The 19,346-nt window shown below is 36.4% G+C and overlaps 4 protein-coding genes across 7 annotated transcripts; 3 read left to right on the forward strand and 1 right to left on the reverse strand.

The window, feature by feature from the left end:
- The first annotated feature begins 992 nt into the window (after positions 1–992).
- LOC121252490 lies at positions 993–6,880 on the forward strand. The gene is given in 10 exon segments (XM_041152169.1): positions 993–1,869; positions 1,872–2,150; positions 2,914–2,969; positions 3,062–3,144; positions 3,406–3,484; positions 4,176–4,286; positions 4,595–4,704; positions 5,408–5,491; positions 5,946–5,983; positions 6,610–6,880. Coding segments are annotated over 10 exon segments (1,623 nt in total). The 5' UTR covers positions 993–1,157; the 3' UTR covers positions 6,681–6,880.
- A 1,388-nt stretch (positions 6,881–8,268) lies between these two features.
- LOC121252913 (surfeit locus protein 2-like) lies at positions 8,269–11,882 on the forward strand. Of its 4 annotated transcripts, none has more exons than XR_005938302.1 (6): positions 8,269–8,600; positions 8,820–8,917; positions 9,116–9,415; positions 10,407–10,446; positions 10,547–10,691; positions 11,099–11,882. XR_005938302.1 is itself a non-coding variant. In XM_041152758.1 (5 exons), the coding sequence occupies exons 1-5, from the start codon at positions 8,365–8,367 to the stop codon at positions 10,626–10,628; spliced, it is 756 nt and encodes a 251-aa protein (XP_041008692.1). In that variant the 5' UTR covers positions 8,269–8,364; the 3' UTR covers positions 10,629–10,827. The 4 variants fall into 4 exon arrangements, 2 of the variants coding, with proteins under 2 accessions (XP_041008692.1, XP_041008693.1); XR_005938301.1 differs by having other exon boundaries at positions 11,102–11,882; XM_041152758.1 differs by lacking the exon at positions 11,099–11,882 and having other exon boundaries at positions 10,547–10,827.
- Positions 11,883–13,296: 1,414 nt separating this feature from the next.
- Positions 13,297–13,680, forward strand: LOC121252120. Its single transcript, XM_041151602.1, has one exon. The coding sequence runs from the start codon at positions 13,297–13,299 to the stop codon at positions 13,678–13,680; it is 384 nt and encodes a 127-aa protein (XP_041007536.1).
- Positions 13,681–14,475: 795 nt separating this feature from the next.
- Positions 14,476–17,967, reverse strand: LOC121252914 (ras-related protein RABB1b). The gene is made up of 6 exons (XM_041152760.1): positions 17,808–17,967; positions 17,521–17,660; positions 16,602–16,684; positions 16,235–16,439; positions 15,761–15,829; positions 14,476–14,752 (listed from the first exon to the last, which is right to left on the reverse strand). Exons 1-6 carry the CDS (start codon positions 17,851–17,853, stop codon positions 14,660–14,662), a joined length of 636 nt encoding a protein of 211 aa, XP_041008694.1. The 5' UTR covers positions 17,854–17,967; the 3' UTR covers positions 14,476–14,659.
- Between the last annotated feature and the right edge of the window lie 1,379 nt (positions 17,968–19,346).

Consider the following 19,346-nt stretch of genomic DNA (forward strand, 5'->3'; position numbering starts at 1 on the left):
AACTGAAACTAGTCGATCGGGTCAATTTTCTCTATCTAAAGGAAAACTTTTACACCCCTAGTGGTGCAACCTAAGCACTCCAATACTTCCTCTTTATTGATTATAATGTCAATTTTTATTATAAACAAATTATTATTTTAATATTTAAGAATAAGTATATTTATTATATATCAGTCACCATTCACTCTTACACTCCATACTTATAGGTTTTTCATAGGGTGTGGGATGGTAAATAGTGGCTAATGAAAAAAAAAAATTATTTTTTGAAATTGTTTTAAGGAGAGACATGTATATTAGGTCTATCTAATGGGACTTTCTAATAATATACATCAATATTGACGTTTAGTGTTGTATTTTCCTTTTTAGTATTAGACTATCTAATTTATTAAAAAATAAAAAATATCTTTATTTTTGTTTTACTGTGTCATAATGATACTATTAATGGATGTGAGCGGATAAATTACATTGAAATTTTGAGTTTCCATAGATTACAATATCATTACGATAATATAGTTATTATATTTTTAAGTCGGTAGATAGAATATACAATTTACATAATTTATATAGTAATATTTGATTTATAAAATTTTAATTTTAATAAACGTATTATTTATATCGACTTATAAATAGAATCTTTTAAGATAATATTGGTCTAGAGCAAATGACGGTTTTTTACTATTAAGATTATATTTTTCAATTTTTAATAAATAAAATATTGATAAGAGAGGTTTAGATGGTGAATTGAGTTGAGATAAGACGAGAGTTAAAAATTAAATAAAATATTATTATAAAATATTTTTTTAATATTATTTTTATTTTAAAATTTGAAAAAATTAAATTATTTATTATATTTTATTTAAAAATTAAAAAAATTCATAATACTAAATTAGATTAGACGAGTTAATAAACGTTTTGAATCTATCATTGCGTCCAAATGAAAAAAAAAAAAAAAAAAAAACTATCTCTGATTACCTTTTATCAGTTTCCTTATTTTTACTTGAATGGTAAGCTGCGGTTGCAAAAAGGAAAGAGAGTTCGAAATCTCATTCGCCGGCCCCTTTCCAAAGCCTTGGGCAGAAAGCATTCGCCGAAAAACCATGCTAAAACCCCCACCCCAGATAGCAGCAACCTGATCATCATCACCATCGTCACCGCAAATGGGCAAGTCTCTCACTCTAATTCACGTATCTTCCCTTCTCTTTCGTCCCAGATCCATGATTACTTCCTTGACGCGAGTAATCTCTCTCTCATTACCCAAACCTATTGACAATACCCTCTTTTCGCTATCTCCCTCTTCGCTTTTTTTCTCCACCACGTCCACCCAATTCCCTCTTCAGTACGATATGATCATCAACCGCCCAACTCAGTCCCAACCTCGCCACACCCCCGCCCGCGTACGCAAGTCAAATCCAGACTACTCGCCAGAGTTTGATTCACCAGAGAAACCCGTTTCGGAACAGGGCTTCGAGGACTGGGTGGATGAAAAGCTGTTATCAGAGAGCGGAACAAACCGACCCAGTTCGGAAAAATTGGAAATGGACAAGTCTATGAGGAAGTACTACAGTAAGAGGAGGAAGAGGATGTATGGGTCGGATTCAGATGAGGATAGTAAGCGGCACGAGGAGGGGTTTGTGGAACTGAAGCCTGAGGTGGTGGAGTTTAATAGATTGCATGAGAGAGAGGAGGAGTTGTATTTTTACGATACGTTTGCGTATCCGTGGGAGAAGGAGAAGCATTACAAGATGGTGTATCAGTTGGAGAAGAAGTATTTTCCTGATCATTGCCTCGACAAGGCATTTCTTGAACCCGGCGAATCGAATGCAAATAATGCGAAGGGGAAGGTAAAAAGAAAGCTGGTGTTAAGAGTGGGGAGAAGAACTGTGGGGATCGCGACGAGGGAGGGGATGGTAAGAAGTTGGTGTTCTTTGACGAAGAAGAAGAACAAAAGGTTAGGGAGGAATTAGCGAAAAAGGATGCGAGTAAGGATGTTACGGAGAAGAAGGTAGAGGAGTTCTTTAAGTGTTTGAATAAAGTTCCCAAGAAGGATGGTGAAGTCGTGAATGAGCCATACCTTGTGACAAGGAGTATGGAGCTTCCGCCAAGATGGGATAGTCCGTGCGGGACGGTGGTTTTGGTGAACAAACCCAAAGGTGAGTCCATGGTTTCATCGCTGCACTGGATGCGATACATAATTTACACGAGGCATCTATTATTTATTTATTTTTGATAAGTAAAACACCTTTTATTAACAAAAGAATGGGCTAAATGCCAATTACAAAAAAACTCCTATGCCCTAGCTAAGTAGAAGCATTAGAAGCAAGGTCTATTAGAAAAATGTATTATCATTAATTATTGCTTGAACATTTTGGATAATGCCTGCGTGATTAACAAAAATGTTAGAAGTACAGAATTTTAGAAAAATGGGGGACGTAAGAAATGATTTGGAGCAATTAGAATTAGAGATGGGGAGTGAGAATCGTTATTGTCATTGAAGAAAGAAACTGTAGGGAAACACAATGGCTGTGAGAGTTATTTTCCCACAACGGCACAACTACAGAAGTAGGGGGGATATATAACTCTGACTCGTTATTGAGTATGAATATTATTTGGTCTTGGGTGAAGGTGCTGCAAGTGTGAGTGGAAGACGGGATGGATGTTCAATGGGACATTAAAAAAACTCATTTGCCTATAAATTACTAGAAACACATGCCCTCCATAGAATGTTGCAGCAGCAGATTGTGGTCTTTCCTTAGCTCACTCAATTGAGGATTAACAGGACAGTTTATCTAAATTCTCAGATCTTTTAATGTACCTGTGGTTGAAATTTTCTTTAAAGTTAGAAGTAAAGTCCTAGCATTATGAGGTATAAGTTTTCATCATTCAGAATATAACAAGATTTAAAATGCAAGACAGGATGGACTTCATTTACAGTTTGTGGAAAGCTGCGTCGCCTAGTCAAAGTGAAAAAGGTACCTTTTTGCTATTGCATATGCATGTAGGTACACCTTCTGTAAATGCTCCTCTTAACGTTTTTTTCCTTCCTTTTTTTGGTGTGTAACAGGTAGGGCATGCCGGAACCCTTGATCCAATGGCAACTGGTTTATTAATTGTATGCGTTGGTAAAGCCACTAAGTTGGTAGAAAGGCAAGTTATGAGTCTTATGCAAATCTGGGTTCCCTTTTTTTGATACATGCTAACGATTCTTTGTAAACTGACACCTATAAAAAAATGAATCTTATACAAGTTATAGCAGTTAGATTGATACTCAACTGTGAGGGATCAATCTTATGGGCATGCTCCATTGTTTCCCCTGAACCTGCACCTTGAATTTAGAACTGAAACTTGTTTCTCCCTTCAAATTTAATCTGTTGAACTCTTTGAAGACTTTGAATGTTTGTACTGCAGATACCAAGGTATGATTAAGGGCTATAGTGGGGTTTTCCGACTAGGGGAGGCCACTTCAACTTGGGATGCTGATTCAGCGGTGTGTTACTCTCTTTTGAATAACTATTGTTCCTTATCTTCAGTATACATGCACAATGATTATTTTAGCAAGAGGGCTCTCTTGTTGATCAACCACCTGCTATCTCGGCCAGATTGAATGAGTTTGAGGCATAACTGAGAAGATAGTTACTTGAATCTAATTTTTTGCTGACTCTAAAAAAATGAACTTGGTTTTAGCTTCCATAGCAACAGTTTTCTAATGTTGACAAAGAAGCCATATGGGTCTACTAGATGTTGCATAAGTGAATTAGACCATCAACGTTAAAGATAGGCACACACAATTCAATTGCACCGAGGATGCAAATGGATTACAACGAGGACACTTACGATTATTATTTTTTTGATAAGTAATAAGTAGATTTTATTCATACGTATGAAATAGGCGTAGCCCGATTATTGCATTATAATCTCAGCAAGAAGGTATTTTTATGCATCCTTGTATTGAGAAATGGAAGTTATGGACAGTCTAAAACTCAATGACATGATACGGTGCGTGCAGATTTCCATTTTATCCATGTGCATAATCTCATCTCAACAGTGTTTAGACTAGATGGTTTGGTGAGATGACCTTCTATTGTTTTTCTGGAACATGATCGTTTATTTCTTGGTAAGATTTAATTAATTTCTTCATATGGTCCAAATGTTCACTCAGGGATGTCCCTCTTGTGTAGGTCATTCAGCGGGAGCCTTGGGAGCATATCAAAGATGAGGAGATAAAGAAAACTGCCGCCTCCTTTTGTGGGGAAATTTGGCAGGTTCCCCCGATGTTCTCTGCTATCAAAGTAAGCATTTCTCCCCAAATGAGGGATGGATCTTTAAGCTGACAGTTTTCTTAGTTCTGACTTAGATGTTGTTCAGAAGGCATTGGTTGCACATCTATCATACCTTTTATTTATTTATAAATAAACATCTTTTTTTTACCAAACACTTTCAGCAACCTGAATGACCAACACAAGCAAGAAAAGATGTATGAAAAAGATGGCTTCTGTGTCCACCCATATTTATGCAAATAGATCATGATCTCATGATATTACTTATCAAAAAAAAGATCATGCTCTCATGATATTACAAGTTTCAATATCTTTGACAGGTTGGAGGAGAAAAGATGTATGAGAAAGCAAGAAGAGGAGAGAGCATTGAACTTTCACCTAGAAGGATTTCAATCTTCCGGTTTGATATCGAGCGTAGCTTAGATGACAGGTACCTACATTTTGCTTGGATTTAGACAAACTCTGGCCTTTTTGATTCATTATATTTGGCATTGTAAAAAATATGTTTATATTTCATAGATTCAAGGTATATTGTACACCTGGAATGCACTTCATTTGTTCCGGTCTTTGATGTGTGCAGTGGTTCCGGATCCTAAAACGATGGATCGAAGTAAACTTTACTCTATTGTGTAATATGTGCACAATATCTCTTCTTACACTGAAAATCTAGGGAGATAAATTCCTAGTTAAATTCTATTTCATCATATTCAGGGGATTAAGGCCACAAAGGTAGGTTGCTAGCTGGGTCCTCTAGTAAGTTTGAAGGTTTAGTTCTCTCATAAACACATGTAAGTAAATAAGAAACAGCTAATAAACAGCGTGATAGCTATGGGACATGAATTACACCTATATGCTCAGGCTTCGGAAGTCTGAGTCAAACACATTTTGAAATTCATCTGTAATTCCTCATTTTAGAACTTCCTGAAATTTTTTCTGCCGTGTACGCATGATGATTAAATGAGAAAATATAGATCATGCTTGAAGAAGAAGTTGGTGGTAGAGTAATTCCATTTCCACTTACATCTGAAGGATGTGATTTCTAAATCATCTTAGAGAGATATGTAGTTCATGTGTAATCTGTCATCTGTTAGCCATATTTGAAGCTGGTTTCATTTTAAGTGAGATCTTTACAGGCAAAATCTGATTTTCCGGGTGACATGCTCCAAAGGTACATACATACGTTCACTATGTGCAGATTTTGGGAAGGCTCTTGGCAGGTAATCACTTTATTGAACTCGCCAGTTAATGTATCCCCTTGTTAGTCTATCTTACCAATAGTTTTTCTGTTGTAAAAATGGTTGGTCCCGCTTCTGCAGTCCAGAAAGGCTTGAACAGATGGCTGTAAGAGCTTTGTAAGAGAAGACTTTTACGATGACTAGAGCAACAATCATCTTTACCTTGCTATAACACTCAATAGCCACATTTGCTTACTGATTTTAGCCTTTAAGAAAACATGTGCCTTTTATCAAACCTTCTATTATCATCAATATGTAAATTTTCTTCTTTCCAGAGAGAGAGAGAGGGAGAGAGTACATGCACGCTTTTGAGTAAAGAAATGCTAAAGATGAATGGAAGATAGTGAGACTTAAATCTCCTAAATGCAAGGTTGATATAGGTTTTATAATTTTTGTTTTGAGTTTGAAGTTTCTCTAACATACTTCTTCACTGCAGTTGTGCTCATTTAACTGCTCTTCGAAGGGATTCAATTGGTAAGTGCCCTCATCTTGACGTTGAAGTTTATTTTTTAGTGCTGATCAAATTCTGTTTTGTTAAATATTTTTAAGTTATACCGAAAAATTCTGGAAGTTTAAGTTCAAAGATGAAATACTTCCCAAAACAAATATCTGCAAACTGGCTGATTCTAATAATATTACACCAACGAACCACTTCTTTCCAACTTGTATAAAGTATTGTAAATATTAAATCTATAGTTTCTCAGTTTGACATCTGTGTATAATTTTTGCTGGTTGATAATATTTTTCTTAGTAGTGTATGCAATCCATTCATAGAATTTTGCCTTATTTTCCTTCAAAGCAGAAAGCTATGATGCCATATTAGAAGGAAAAGAGAACTAACTTAAAATTGTAGGAGCGATTTCGAACCAAACCTATTGGATATCAAGTTTTCATCTCTATCTTCTTTATTTCTTTGCAATGAAAATAAATAGAGGGAATTTGAACATGAAAATGGAAGTCTGTGATACACAAATTTTGTTTCCTTAAGAGGTAAAAACAGATCTCAAAAGGCATGTTTAAAGAAAATTATCACAATTTTTAGTTGTGGGTGCAAAACACGTTAGGAATTTGAATTTTGATGACACTTGCCACCTTTGCAGGTGAATATTCAGCAGATGATGCATGGGACTTCAAAGAGCTGGAAGAGTCAATTACCAAAAGTTACTTCTAATTGCCTCTAATCTGTTGCTTGCTCCCAAAAGTTTTGGAGCAACAATGATGAACAGATCCACAGTATTGGATAGAACATTTTCAAGTGCACAGGGTTCTTATTCTCATCTGTTCTCTTTGAAAATGTAATATCAGGGGAAAGAATAAAGATGTTGTACCAATAACGATATATTAATCACAATTGGAAGTTATCAAGGTTTACTCTGGTTGGCTGCACAGAGCTTGTTTGTTTTCAAGTTTTTCACAAGCCATGGAAATGAAAAAGAATCGTGTTGGATCAATAATTATCCGGATTAATTCACCAGCATACAATGAAATGAAGTATCCAAAACGATTAGCTGATAAAGATGCAACGTTAATCCTTCATTTGGTTCTAAACCAGGCTGTGGTATCTCCATGCCAGGCTTCCTCGCCAGTTTTCTTTTATAATCTAAACCACCATGAACGGTCAATCCTCTGCATTGAAATGCGCCGAATCAAGATCCTCACCCCAAATAAACATCTAGTCATAGGGCTAGCAACAGTGTCAGGATGCAGAAAACTTTTATCAGACCACCTCGAATCAGTTTCAGGGAGTTCATGTCAAACATGACCATCTAGACATTGGCCAAAAGTACGCGAAAGCTGTTGAATAGCTTCTCATGGATAGCTCACCTCGACCATTTCAAACTCATCCCAACCACTTGTCGGACCATCGTAGTGAACAAGACAATGGCGAGTTCTCTGAGAACTGGAAATATATGTTCAGAGGAAGGTGGAGAGAGAGAGAGCGCTACAGCTATAAAAACAAACTGAGAGAGGACAAAAATCAGTCCTTACCTTTTTAACTGCTGCTTGCATTAATATTGTTTTTCTGATTTTACTTTCGCTTGATGGTTAAATAATGCAACCACATACAATAATAAATTTATGATTCTCACAGTTTTATATATTTTCTAAAATTTAACGACAGAATGGGAGAGAAATATTATTAATTTTGAATATTATTTAAATATTAAAAAAATGCTGTAAAATATTTTTCTATTTCTATATCTATTTTTCTTTTACTTGCTTTAAGAAAATGTTAGCAATCCAAATCCATTTATAAGGAAAAAAAAAATAATAAATAAACCACATGCCATTTCATAATGAAAAATTCTTTATCTGTTACTATTTACTATCATACATTTCATATCATATAACAAATACTTTTATATATTATGAAAAACACCTCATATCTTAAAAAAAATAGAGCTATTAATGTGAGATGTAAAAATAAATAAGTAAAAAAATAAATATCAGCCTATAGTCGCAGTACACGGTGTGCTGCAGTTAAAAAAAAAAAGAATAATGCTAGAGAGAAGTCATTGTAGCAGTGCACACTTTACACTCACTGCATAGTTACTTCTAGTTGATTGTTTCCAACACTCATTTGAGGAGATATATGATCTAGATGATGCCACATCATGTGTGTAAAATAGATACTCTCAATAATGATTTCTAGCTATATTTATTCAAAAAAAATATTACGTGAGTGTGCGCAGCTGTAGGCTGATGTATAGAATGGTTTAATAAATAATAGCTTAGGCATAGAATTCATCTTTCATAATTTGTGGTGCGCTGCCGTTTTATCGTGCCAACAAGGATGTGCTCTCTCTGCCGAGCGCGCGCATACACGTATACTAGGGCTATCAGTCACCGTAGTAATGGCGACGAGTGACGAGAAGTCATCGAACAAGGAAGGGAACAACCTGCTGGCCGCACCGACCTTCACGGAGCTCGTGAATGGACGCTTCAAGTGCGTGGAGACTGGCCACGAAGTGCTCGCCAAAGACAAGGAATCCTACTCTCAGTCCAAACGGTGTCGTTTGGGTCTCATCGACTTCGCTATCTCCCAAAATAAACCTCCTCTCAACATGTTCAAGCAAGATCCTCTCTCCCGGTACCCAAAGTTCCCTCCTCTCTTTCTCAGTTACATTTTCCTCTGTTAAAATCATATTTGAAGCTGGATTGGTGTATAATTGTTGTTAGTTAGGTTTTCTGGGCGCCCTATAGTGAGTTTGAGATTTTTTTTTATGAGTAAATTTCAACTTAATTGTGTTGAGCCTTTATGTGCTAAGCTCAAGAAGCAAAATGTTTATGTAAGCTGATCCGTTTTCAGTTCAAAGTTGATATGTAAGCTAACAGGAGACACCATAAATAAGTGCGAGGAACATATATGGAAGCACATCAATGGCAAACGATTCCTCAACAAACTAGGTTCGTGTTTTTTCCTCAATTCTTATGCTTTTTGTTATTCTTTTTTATAATCAGCCAATCTTGATAATCCAGTCACTATTTTAGTGTCTCAAAATTGCCTCTGGATTTCTGAGTTTGTAAGGGTTATGTGTAGCTAGGGTGCCTAAGATGTTTATGATTGTTAACCTCTTAAGAGAAATATGAACTTTATACGAACAGAGGATAAGGAAGCAGAAAAGCTAACCTCAGATGGAAAATCAGAAGAGAAGAGTGGGCAGAAGCCCCAAAAAGCATCAAAGCCATCCACGGTTGGTATAATGAAGAAGAAGAAGGATAAAGACAAAGGAGTTGATGAGATTATCTTTGTAGTCAGGAATTTGTCTGATGAGAGCACTGATTCAGAAGAAGCTGATTTCTGGATGCCTCTTGTGGGAGAACACCGTGATTTTGATGATGGAGGAGATCGATGGTGTTGCAGTTCAGAGTCGGGGCAGGAAAGCGACAAGGTTAATGGAATGGGTATGTTTTGCCTTATGCTGACTCAAATTTTGTTCCTTTGTAAATTGAATCGTTCACTTATTCTGTTGAGTATGGTCATTGACTCATTCGTATCCATTTTCTTTAAATGGTAAATTGATCGTTTGTCCTATTGGTTCAAACCTGATTATTGTTGAAGAGGCTATGATATGAATGTTCATCATGATGGATATAGGACTTTGGGAAATAATTCTGGGGTACAATGTGAGATAATTGGATGACACAATGATAAAATCCAAATTTAATGAACACACGTCATCATCAAGTTATGGAAGTTGGATTTAATTACCAGGCTGCAAAAGCTAACAGTGTTGATTACTTGGAAAAATCTTTTTACTTTATTTTAGATCTCATCTCATCAATTGATATATCTGAGTTCCAACCAAGTCCTTAAAGTGAAGCTGCATGTTTTCTAGACTTTTTAGTTATTTCGTTCTCTATTACTATCTTAAAAAGAATCCTTAGGAAAAGCATTTTGGATTTGTCATCTGGTAGCTACTTTACCATCATCCAAAATTCCAAATTCAACGGTGTTAATTAATCCCCCCATAATTATTCTTCTTGGAACCCATACCCAGAGTCCAAACCCTTTTTTGACAAAATGGCTTGTTTAAACGTCCATGGTTTAGCTCATACTAAGCATGAATTTCAATATGCTGAGTTGCGGCTCCCCTGTTCTTAGCTAATTGCAATAGATGGGCACCTCTCCTTAAGGCAGCAGGCCTCAGGAGGAAGCCTTATAGTACTAGCTTGTGGTCTAATAGTGCTCATTGTGTCCACATCTCTCATTTTTTCTTGAGGGGATGTCAATAGAGATCCTTTAGATGCATCACATGTTTTGAGCTAAATGTTTCTGAAATTAGCCAATTTTCGTTTCAACTGGTAGTCTTTTGGCTTTCAGAATATTGTTATCTCATTCTCTCAAACCCCTGATACTGAATTTGATGGTATATTGTTATCATCGATTGTCCAGCTGAAGAAGGTGGCAAGGACACAGAAGAACTCTCTATGCGGTATTTTTTTTTCATCATCTAGTATCTCAACCATCTATTTTGAATGGGCATGCAATGGTTTCTGCGGGTGAGGAACTTATGTTTTTTTTATGCCATGCAGGACAAAAAGAATGTCCATTGAAATTGGACCTAGCAGTTTTGCCTCAAGGAAGAAAAGGTGCAAGAAGAATCTGACAAATTAATATGCTCATCATAATTTACTGCTAGCAATTTGTTGGAAAATGAAGCTTTGAAGTTTCTCCTATGTTAGCAATTTACTTAAATGTATGAGCACAAACATTTATAAGTTTTGACTGTAAGCATTCTATCAAATTTTGGTGGTGTTTTTATGCATGTCCATATGGTATCAAAATGCACTCTCTCTCTCTCACTGTTCTGTTTCTTTTGGAGAGGTAGCAGTTTACATTTGACTCAAATTAGAGCCATTTTTCCACTTTTGGAACATGTTCTTCCTTGCTTGTTTACAACATACCACGACCCAAAATTAATCAATTTGCGATTAAAAAGCTGACTGAAGCCAAGAAATTCTGTTAACTTAAGTAACGCATAATTGTTCCACAATCTTAAAGGTCATATGGACTACCAAACTAGCATGCTCGATTTGTTTCTCACTTAGCACACTTGTACCCCCACTCACTAAAAGCTACATCAGCAGGTTTACAAGAGGCAATGCTCGAAAAAGGAACAATACGATTGAACAGACACGGCAAAGGATATGCACTTATGCCAGGCAAATCTCGAACAGCAGCAGCGAAGACTCCCAGATCAACCCCATTCCTGCATTGAATCCCATAATCTCGTTGAAGATCAGCCAGGTTGCTTTTGATGCTGGCACCAACAAATGTTATATCTGAAAGATCGAGAAACTTGGAAAGGGAAGTGGGTACTTTCTCGAAGTGTGTAAGGTGTATAATAAGGCAATCATTTTCCACACCTAGCATCAACACTACAACTCTTTCCTTGACCATTCCGTAACTAGCTGAGCAGAATGACTTCTCTATATCTAAAGCCACAACTCTCTCATGGACATTACCTCCCCCATGCAGCTTTCCATTAACATTAGACGAGTAATCTAAGGCTCTCTTCCAGCGCCAGCTCATCGGTTACAACAGTCGTTTTGAACTTTCCTGTAAGGGCTCTAAAATTAGAAGAGCTGGACATCTTCTAAGGTGGAATGGAAGGTTAAACTATTCTTCATTCAAATAAAGAATAAGAATAATGAACTACTGCATTGGACTAGCAAGAGGTGGCTATTTATATGCAACCTAGATATATTGTATGAACTCCTGCTAAATTGCTCTGCCTCTTCGGTTGCAGCAAAGCTAGAATTCCAAGATGAGGTGTAGTGATATTGTCTTTGGGAAGCTACACCGTCTTTGACAACTACATGGAAACTTGAAGAGGAAGACCGAGAGTCACATCTTTTCCAGGTTTAACTTCCGCCGCGTAACTTAGTACATGGTTTTTTGTTTTTTTATTCAATTCTCCTCTCTTTATTAACTTCTTGCTGATAGTAACTCAACAAGCAATAATACCGATTAAAGTTGCACTTAATTAAAAGATACGAATACACCTAATTTTGGTAGGAAAAAATGGTATTACAGACAAAACAAATTTCATGATTCCCTCACCCCACAACTTCATTCTTCTTGGGGTTGAGCCAGATGAAACAGCCTTTTGGCAGAGAAATCTTGGTAGACTTGTTAGGATATAAAGGACGTTTTGTTCGACTGTTAGTTCCCCAGCCTCTCATCCAGTTTCTGATTACATTTATTGTTCTTTTTCCCGCCTCAATCTAACGAATATGTAAAATATCGAGCGTGGGCTTGAAACTATTGAGCAAATCTCTCCTATATATTTTATTCTTCATTATCCCGAAATTCTCATTGTTTAATTGCTGTCATAGCTTTATCAATGAAAGGATGGTCCACATATTTTCTTCACGCAGAGTGGGGACTATTCTAAGCTAGAAAATGTGACATTCTTAAATGGGACCTGCTTTTTCTTATGTCAAATGCCCCGGTCACTTCTGAAGATGATGAATTATGCAGTGCCCGCTAGATGTTACATTCGCTAGTTGCTTGCCTGTGTGTCCACTTTGGGGATAATCTCTTCTATGCAGTGCCGCTAGATGGTAGTCTTAATTTAGGAAAAATGATTGTCCAAATTTTGTATAAGCCTTTCGAAAAGAAATGGCATTCGCCTGAAAGATTTTATTTATTTTTAAATAAATTTATACATTCTAAATTTATATCTAACGTTAAATGGCAACATCAGCATGGTCAAGAACTGTTAGACAAGTGTGTGAGTACAGTATTTAATGGGTTTGGCACAAAGAATTCAATGTTCCATAGAAGAGATTGGTAAAGGAAATTATGGCTATGGGTTTTCGGACCCTTGACGCTTGTCATCCTACCTACTAGTTTAATCCTGTACGTGTGGCTGTCTTTCTTAACATCTCTCGATGTAAGCTAGCCTTAAATATAGTCTTCTTATCATTTCTGTATGTAAATTACCTATAAGTCGATCATTTTCCACCGATGATAATGAACATACACATCAAGTGTGGGTGGTTTGTCAATTGTCACTTCCTTGTCATCAAACAAAAAGGTAGGCAAAAAGATGATAATCTCCGTATTATGCTCCACCCATTACCCGCTTCTCTCGATCACATTAAATGCACTCAACAGCTACTGAAAACCAACCCCTTCCTGTGATATCATTACTTCAGAAAACCCCAACTACTCGTGTATTTAGTTTCTCTGACTAGAAATAAAGGCTGGCCATATAACTTCTCCGCGGAGATATCAGGGTTTAGTTTGTGTCTGAATGGCCATGTCTCTCACTGAAATGGCCTCGGTATTCAAGTTTCCTTACCAAAGACTTGGAAATGAAGCTGGCTTTGAAGATTATGAAGAAAGAGAAAGAGTGGTTTTGAGATCGAGGGCTTGGTGTAGGTTCAAAAGGGTGTCCATAAGGAGGAGGTTCAAGCTTAAGGTCCCAAACTTGAGGAAGTTCTTGAGGAGGAAAGCTAGGCTGCTCTCTGCATTCAGAGTGTCATGTTCATGGGCTAAGGTGCTGAAGAGATTGAAGGAAAGTCAGGCTCATTTTGGTGATATTTTTGCTGGAAACTACCTGTTCATTCAAGTCAACCCAACCTCATTGACATGCCTTAAAAGGGATCGTGATGTTTATGGCCTGTCCTCGAGGTACTCTCTTCCAAGAGTTGCTTAATCGTGCTATCGATCGCTCACTGTATTTGCATTCTTGCACATCTGAGATGTGAATAATGCTTAACATGGGAAGGGAACCACTCCACATGTGAAACTTCTTTAATGCTGCAATAAAGTTATTTCAGAAGCGTAATATATGAAAGTATTTTTTTTTCTCCTTCCCAAACCAGCAGTGAAATATCAATACACTACAATGCATTTTGTATTGTACATCGTGCACTTGGGAAATTCATGTTTTTCTATTCTAAACTTTAATAATTTAGGATATAAATTCCGGAAACAGTGCTAGTTCAGAATGAAAAATGTCATTTTTTCTATTTTTGTTCTTGAAAAGGAAGAAAAAATAAAAGTGAATTGAAAACAAGAAGCTTGGCCCATCATTGCGTAGGGTCTAAGAAGACAATCGTATCTAAACCACACCCACGTACAGGACCTGAGTGCTCAGTCAGCCCAGACTACAAAGGGGGCGCAAAACGGTGCGCTTAACTCCAACCAAGGTCAGAAAACACCCCCCAAAAACAGAGAGCGAAGTGTTTTACAGGAGGAGTCCCAATTGAACATAAGAGCGATCCATCTTCTAAGTGGCCAAGTCCAGGATGAAGAAATATGAATCATCATCGATCCATTTCTTGGTGGTTCTTAGAGGAGAGAGTAAAATACAAAAATAGAACAAAAAAGGGGACTTATTTTCCAAAAATTCACATAGCATAACCAATTTCATCATGGTTCAACTGATTACTGTAAAAGCTATCTTCGAGCACTTGTAAAGAGTTGATTTCCTAACAGAACTACCAAGTTTGTCCCATGAACAGTCGAAATCAATTCTATACATCTTAGTATTATCCCCAAGTCACATGCTAGTTGAAGGAGTGTGTTTATAGGGATGAAAGTAAATAACAAATTAATTGCACAGCGGGATCAAGTACAGGAGCTGGATTCCGGTTCAGTTAGCCGCAACATCTACCTGTATGAGTGACTGGTTAGCTGCAACATCCGCCCGTCTGAGTGATTGTTCCATCTCTTGCCCCTGATGGACCTTGGGGGCGGCCATACCCAACCTTGATGCCAGATGACTGCAGTTATTAACACAATGGCATCAATAAATGATAATATCCACGTGCTCCTTAACAAGCTAGCCCACCAAGAGCACTCTCATTGGATTAGTTAAAAGTTAAAAGTACATTTTTTGTGAATGTAAGATGAATTTAACTTTTAGCTATTCTATTCACATAAGTCTCCACATTGGAAGTCATTTTTCATTTTATGACAATAAAATAATAAAAGATGAATTTGACTTTGGTTATTCACATTAAATCTCTACATTGGATTATCTATTTATTCATGAGTAATTAATAATTTCAAAAATATTTTAATTATGAAATTATTTTATTTTATCATATTTTAGTACTATTCATAATATTATATATTAATTAGTAATCATATTCTAATTAAATTATAGGTTAAAAATAGAAACTAAAAAGACGTTGATGGAGACCTCGGGAGAGAGAAACAAATAATATAAAATGGATTTGATCAATAAACAGTGTCTTTCAAATTACTTTAGAAGTTACTGTAGCTATATTTCAAATATTTGGAATATAACTATTCTAATGCGATACATTTTATGGTTTAATAGTTAAATTCTCATTGTATTTAGCTTTTAGCTAATCCAATGAGAGTGTTCTAAGGAATTCATATCATCTCAATTGGGAGGGTTTTAAACGGATAAAGTTTTTTCTTTTCTTTTTTTCCCTAGTCCTGAACAGAAAGTCCCCCATCCAATCATATGTCTTTTACAATTCTAGAATTCCTGATGCCTCTCCAATAAAACACAAAATCACAAGAGATCAAACCTAAATAGCCTAAGCAGATTTCCCACCGGAGCAATATGGCGCCCCGGTTAAGACAATTGATGGTTTTGCATTCATCATCTTTTCTACAGTTTCTGTGTAATGCAGTGATAGAAATTACAGTACGAGTATGCAAAACTAGAATAAAAAACAAAAAGAATTTGAGATAACGTCTAACTCCCAATATCCCAAAGTTCCCCTCCTCTCCAGGAGTATTGACTTTAGAGTTACCTCATTGGATACATCGAATACACCTTCCTGAATATTCTGAAGGATTTTTGCAGCAGTCTTTATGAAAGCCTGAAAGATACGTGCTATATAACATTAAAGTCATAAAAAAAAGATGAAGGTAACTACTCATCCAAAAAAAAAAAAAAAAAGATTAAGGTAGCTTGTAAGACTATAAATTATAGTATAACAACCCCTAGGGGTCAACGCTCAAGTGGTAAAGGCCTTGGGTTTGGGGGTATGCTCCCCCAAGTCTAAGGTTCAAATCTCCTTAGGTGCAAACAATCTCTAACAGCCAACAGACTGGGGGATTTTCTCATTGAATTACACGAGGTGCACTTACGGAAAATTCCTTACCGAGAGTCTGTGCACCCCTGGGATTTGTCGGGACACTGTTCCTGAATTCCCGGTCCCAATAAAAAAAAAAAGTATAGTATAACTCTATATGATAGAAGCCTTTTTTTGTTTAGTTATCACCTCTTCAACATTTTGAGCTGTTCTAGCAGATGCCTCCAAGAATAAAAGCCCATTTTCCTTCGCAAATTGTTCCCCTTCCTCTTTGCTAACAGCCCTCCGATGAGAAAGATCGCTCTTGTTCCCAATGAGCATGATTGTCATGTTGGGATTTGCATGCTGCCGAGCATCCTCTAGCCAGCTTGCTAGATGATTAAATGTCTCTCTCCTAGACAAGAGAACAAATTAATGGTTTAGTTGTAACTTGTAAAGTAGTGAAACTTGTGCTAGAACAGGAAATTGGGGGCAGGACAAATATAGAAGTTCTCTCTCTCTCTCTCTCTCTCTCTCTCTCATACACACACACACAAAAGTGCGCATGGACACACACCTGGTTATGTCATATACCAGAAGTGCTCCAGCTGCTCCTCTGTAGTAAGATCTGGTGATGGACCGGAAAGATTCTTGGCCAGCCTGAAAAAACCCAAACCCTTGGCATATGACTATAATCTATAGCTCACTATAGCTCACTAAGGTAGAGGCATTAATCAAATAAGATTAAGTCGTTGATTAAACATATGGACTTGTAACATAACATAAACTACACTACTTATCAAAAACAAAACAGAAACTACACTTTATGTCGCCTATCTAGAATCTATCAAATGCGTGTATGCATTTATCAAATCTTTTATATTCAAGGCTAAGACATAAGGACCGCATAACATAATTCAGGAGCAACCTCCAAATGAACTAGGAAAACAAATGTCATCCTCCTATATGAAGTAGGAGGTATAGAATTAATTTTAACACTATTTCAATAAAATGCTTGTTCCTTCCCCCCCTCCCCCCCTTTTTTTGATCGGCACGGGGTGTCTGAGAACAGCGTCCCGACTAATCTCCGAAGGTGCACAGGCCCTCAGCAAGGAGTTTCCAGCAACTGCACCTCGGGTAATTCAAGGGAAAAATCTCCTAGTCCGTGGCCCTCCCTACAAATTTTTTGCATCCAAGAGGATTCGATCCTTAGACCTGGAGGGAGCATACCACCAGGAGGAATCAACCTCTCAAATACTCTATCCCATCAAAGAACCAATTTTTTTTTTTAACGATAAATATATCTTGCGAGTTTAAAATGCCCCTATTTGTAAACTAGCAGGATTTTCTAATTGCCACTAAATTTAATTTATGATACATGATTCTCTAACTTTTCGTTATGCAAGCAAAGTAAATAAATATATTAAAATACGCTATCTCTAATACATCGAAAAACCTAAAAAAAATAGTAATTAGGGAAAAAAAGGGGGACTTACGGTGTCCCAAATCTGGAGCTTGATGGGACGGCCGTCGATGGTGACCATGCGAGCTCCGAACTCTACACCAATGGTGAGATCATGCACGGGCTGAAACCTCTTGTCCGTGAATTGCAAGAGCAGGCATGATTTCCCTACACCTGCACCCCACCCAATGATGCCCACACCCCACAAATTATCACCAAACGACAGGAAAAATAAACAAAAACTAAAAAAAAAAAAAACAAATTTTGGGTTAGGTTTTTATCATTATCATTGTTGATAGAAAAGAAAAAAAAGTAAAAAACCTGTGTCGCCGATGATGATGTACTTGAAGAGGTAGTCGTAAGACATGGCCGATACGACGTCGGGGTAAGATTAACAACTTGGAGCTTTGACGAGAGAGAGAGAGAGAGAGAGAGAGCCGGAGACTACTACCCGCTAGAGTGGAGAAGTAAAAAGGAATAAAAAATGGCGAATTTTTGCAATTATTATTGCAATAAACGAGAGAGCCAAAGACAACACGGTAACGTTTGGTGTACATAAGGAGTACACGTTATTCGATAGATAAAATTGCTTTGTCGATGCAACGAGATGATATGTGTTAAGATAAAAGTTAAATAAAATATTATTATTTTGAGATTTATTTTTTTATTTATTTTTTTTTATGGGGAGGGAGAATTTGATATTGATTTTCTTAGTGAGAAATTAAGGTATTATCAATTAATCTAAAGGATATAGACAAAAAAATTGAATCATTTATTATATTTTATGTATAAATTTAAGAAATTTATAATGATTAGATGAAATAATATGAGATAAGATAAGTTGAGATCGACTCTCAATCTAAACAGACGGCGGATAGTTTGGATACCTTCGAGCATTGATAATGGCCAGTCTAAAATTTGGTTAGAATTTTAACTTTTGACAATAGTATTAACTTTTGACTAAGTGAGTTCATATTAGACTAGTTATCTTAAAATAAAAATAAAAATATTATATTATATATTTTAATAATATCTGACAATTTTTTTTTTAATTTTATAAATACACTTCATATATTTTAATAAACTAACTACTCAGTGTTAGCAAAAAAAACAAAACAAAGCTTTGTCAAGTAAAGATTCACAAATTCTTGATCTCATTTTGCGTCAAGTGATGAATGAGACATCAAAACAAAATAAACATAAAAAGATCCATTTAATCTATAAACCCTTTTTGTCAAAGCAGATAGAGACATCAAAACAAAATCCCAATTTAGAATACAATGAGTTACTGAACCACGTGAGAGAACCTACAGGCTCTTCCGGCACAAAAAAGCTTTATGGTATTCTTTGAATACTAAAACAAGTTGTGAAACTCAATAAAAATACCAATCTTCCACGCATTTAATGGAAGCAAAGGCCAACAATATTTGATCACAAATACAAAAAAACCAAATACACACATATATAATAATTACCACCTCCACCATCTTTAAAGTTTAGAGAGTAAAAAAAATTTGTCGAAAGGAACGTGAAGAGAACTCGTAAGAATAATGGAGTTAAAATGAAGAAAAGGGGACAAGTGAGGTAACTATGAAGATGGAGAGAGAGAGAAAACAGAGAAAACCCCAAATATTAAAGAAAGTACAGATAAAATATTTGAAAAAATATGAAATTGAAGAACCTTCTGGACGATTCGTTCGAGAGAACGAAGACGACGGCAACCACTGGAGAAGGCGACCGTTGGAGAGAAGGGGACGCTTGCGGGTTAGGGAAGAGTGACGTCTCTTGGCAAGAATTGGCCTGAAGAAGAATATGGCTTGTGGGTTAAAGAAGAAAATGACGAAGAAGAGAAGGGAGTTT

The sequence above is a fragment of the Juglans microcarpa x Juglans regia genome, chromosome 2S, assembly GCF_004785595.1.
Source record: "Juglans microcarpa x Juglans regia isolate MS1-56 chromosome 2S, Jm3101_v1.0, whole genome shotgun sequence".
NCBI lineage: Eukaryota > Viridiplantae > Streptophyta > Magnoliopsida > Fagales > Juglandaceae > Juglans > Juglans microcarpa x Juglans regia.

Bases quoted from the DNA above. Each gene is read 5' to 3' on its own strand.
- LOC121252913 (XM_041152758.1), top strand. From the start codon at position 8,365: ATGGCGACGAGTGACGAGAAGTCATCGAACAAGGAAGGGAACAACCTG. The intron at 8,601-8,819 runs GTACCCAAAGTT...ATCCGTTTTCAG, and splicing joins AAGCAAGATCCTCTCTCCCG to TTCAAAGTTGATATGTAAGC. The intron at 8,918-9,115 runs GTTCGTGTTTTT...TTATACGAACAG, and splicing joins ACGATTCCTCAACAAACTAG to AGGATAAGGAAGCAGAAAAG.
- LOC121252120 (XM_041151602.1), top strand. From the start codon at position 13,297: ATGGCCTCGGTATTCAAGTTTCCTTACCAAAGACTTGGAAATGAAGCT.
- LOC121252914 (XM_041152760.1), bottom strand. From the start codon at position 17,853: ATGTCTTACGACTACCTCTTCAAGTACATCATCATCGGCGACACAG. The intron at 17,661-17,807 runs GTTTTTTACTTT...GGTGGGGTGCAG, and splicing joins CATCATCATCGGCGACACAG to GTGTAGGGAAATCATGCCTG. The intron at 16,685-17,520 runs GTAAGTCCCCCT...GGGTTTTTTCAG, and splicing joins AGCTCCAGATTTGGGACACC to GCTGGCCAAGAATCTTTCCG.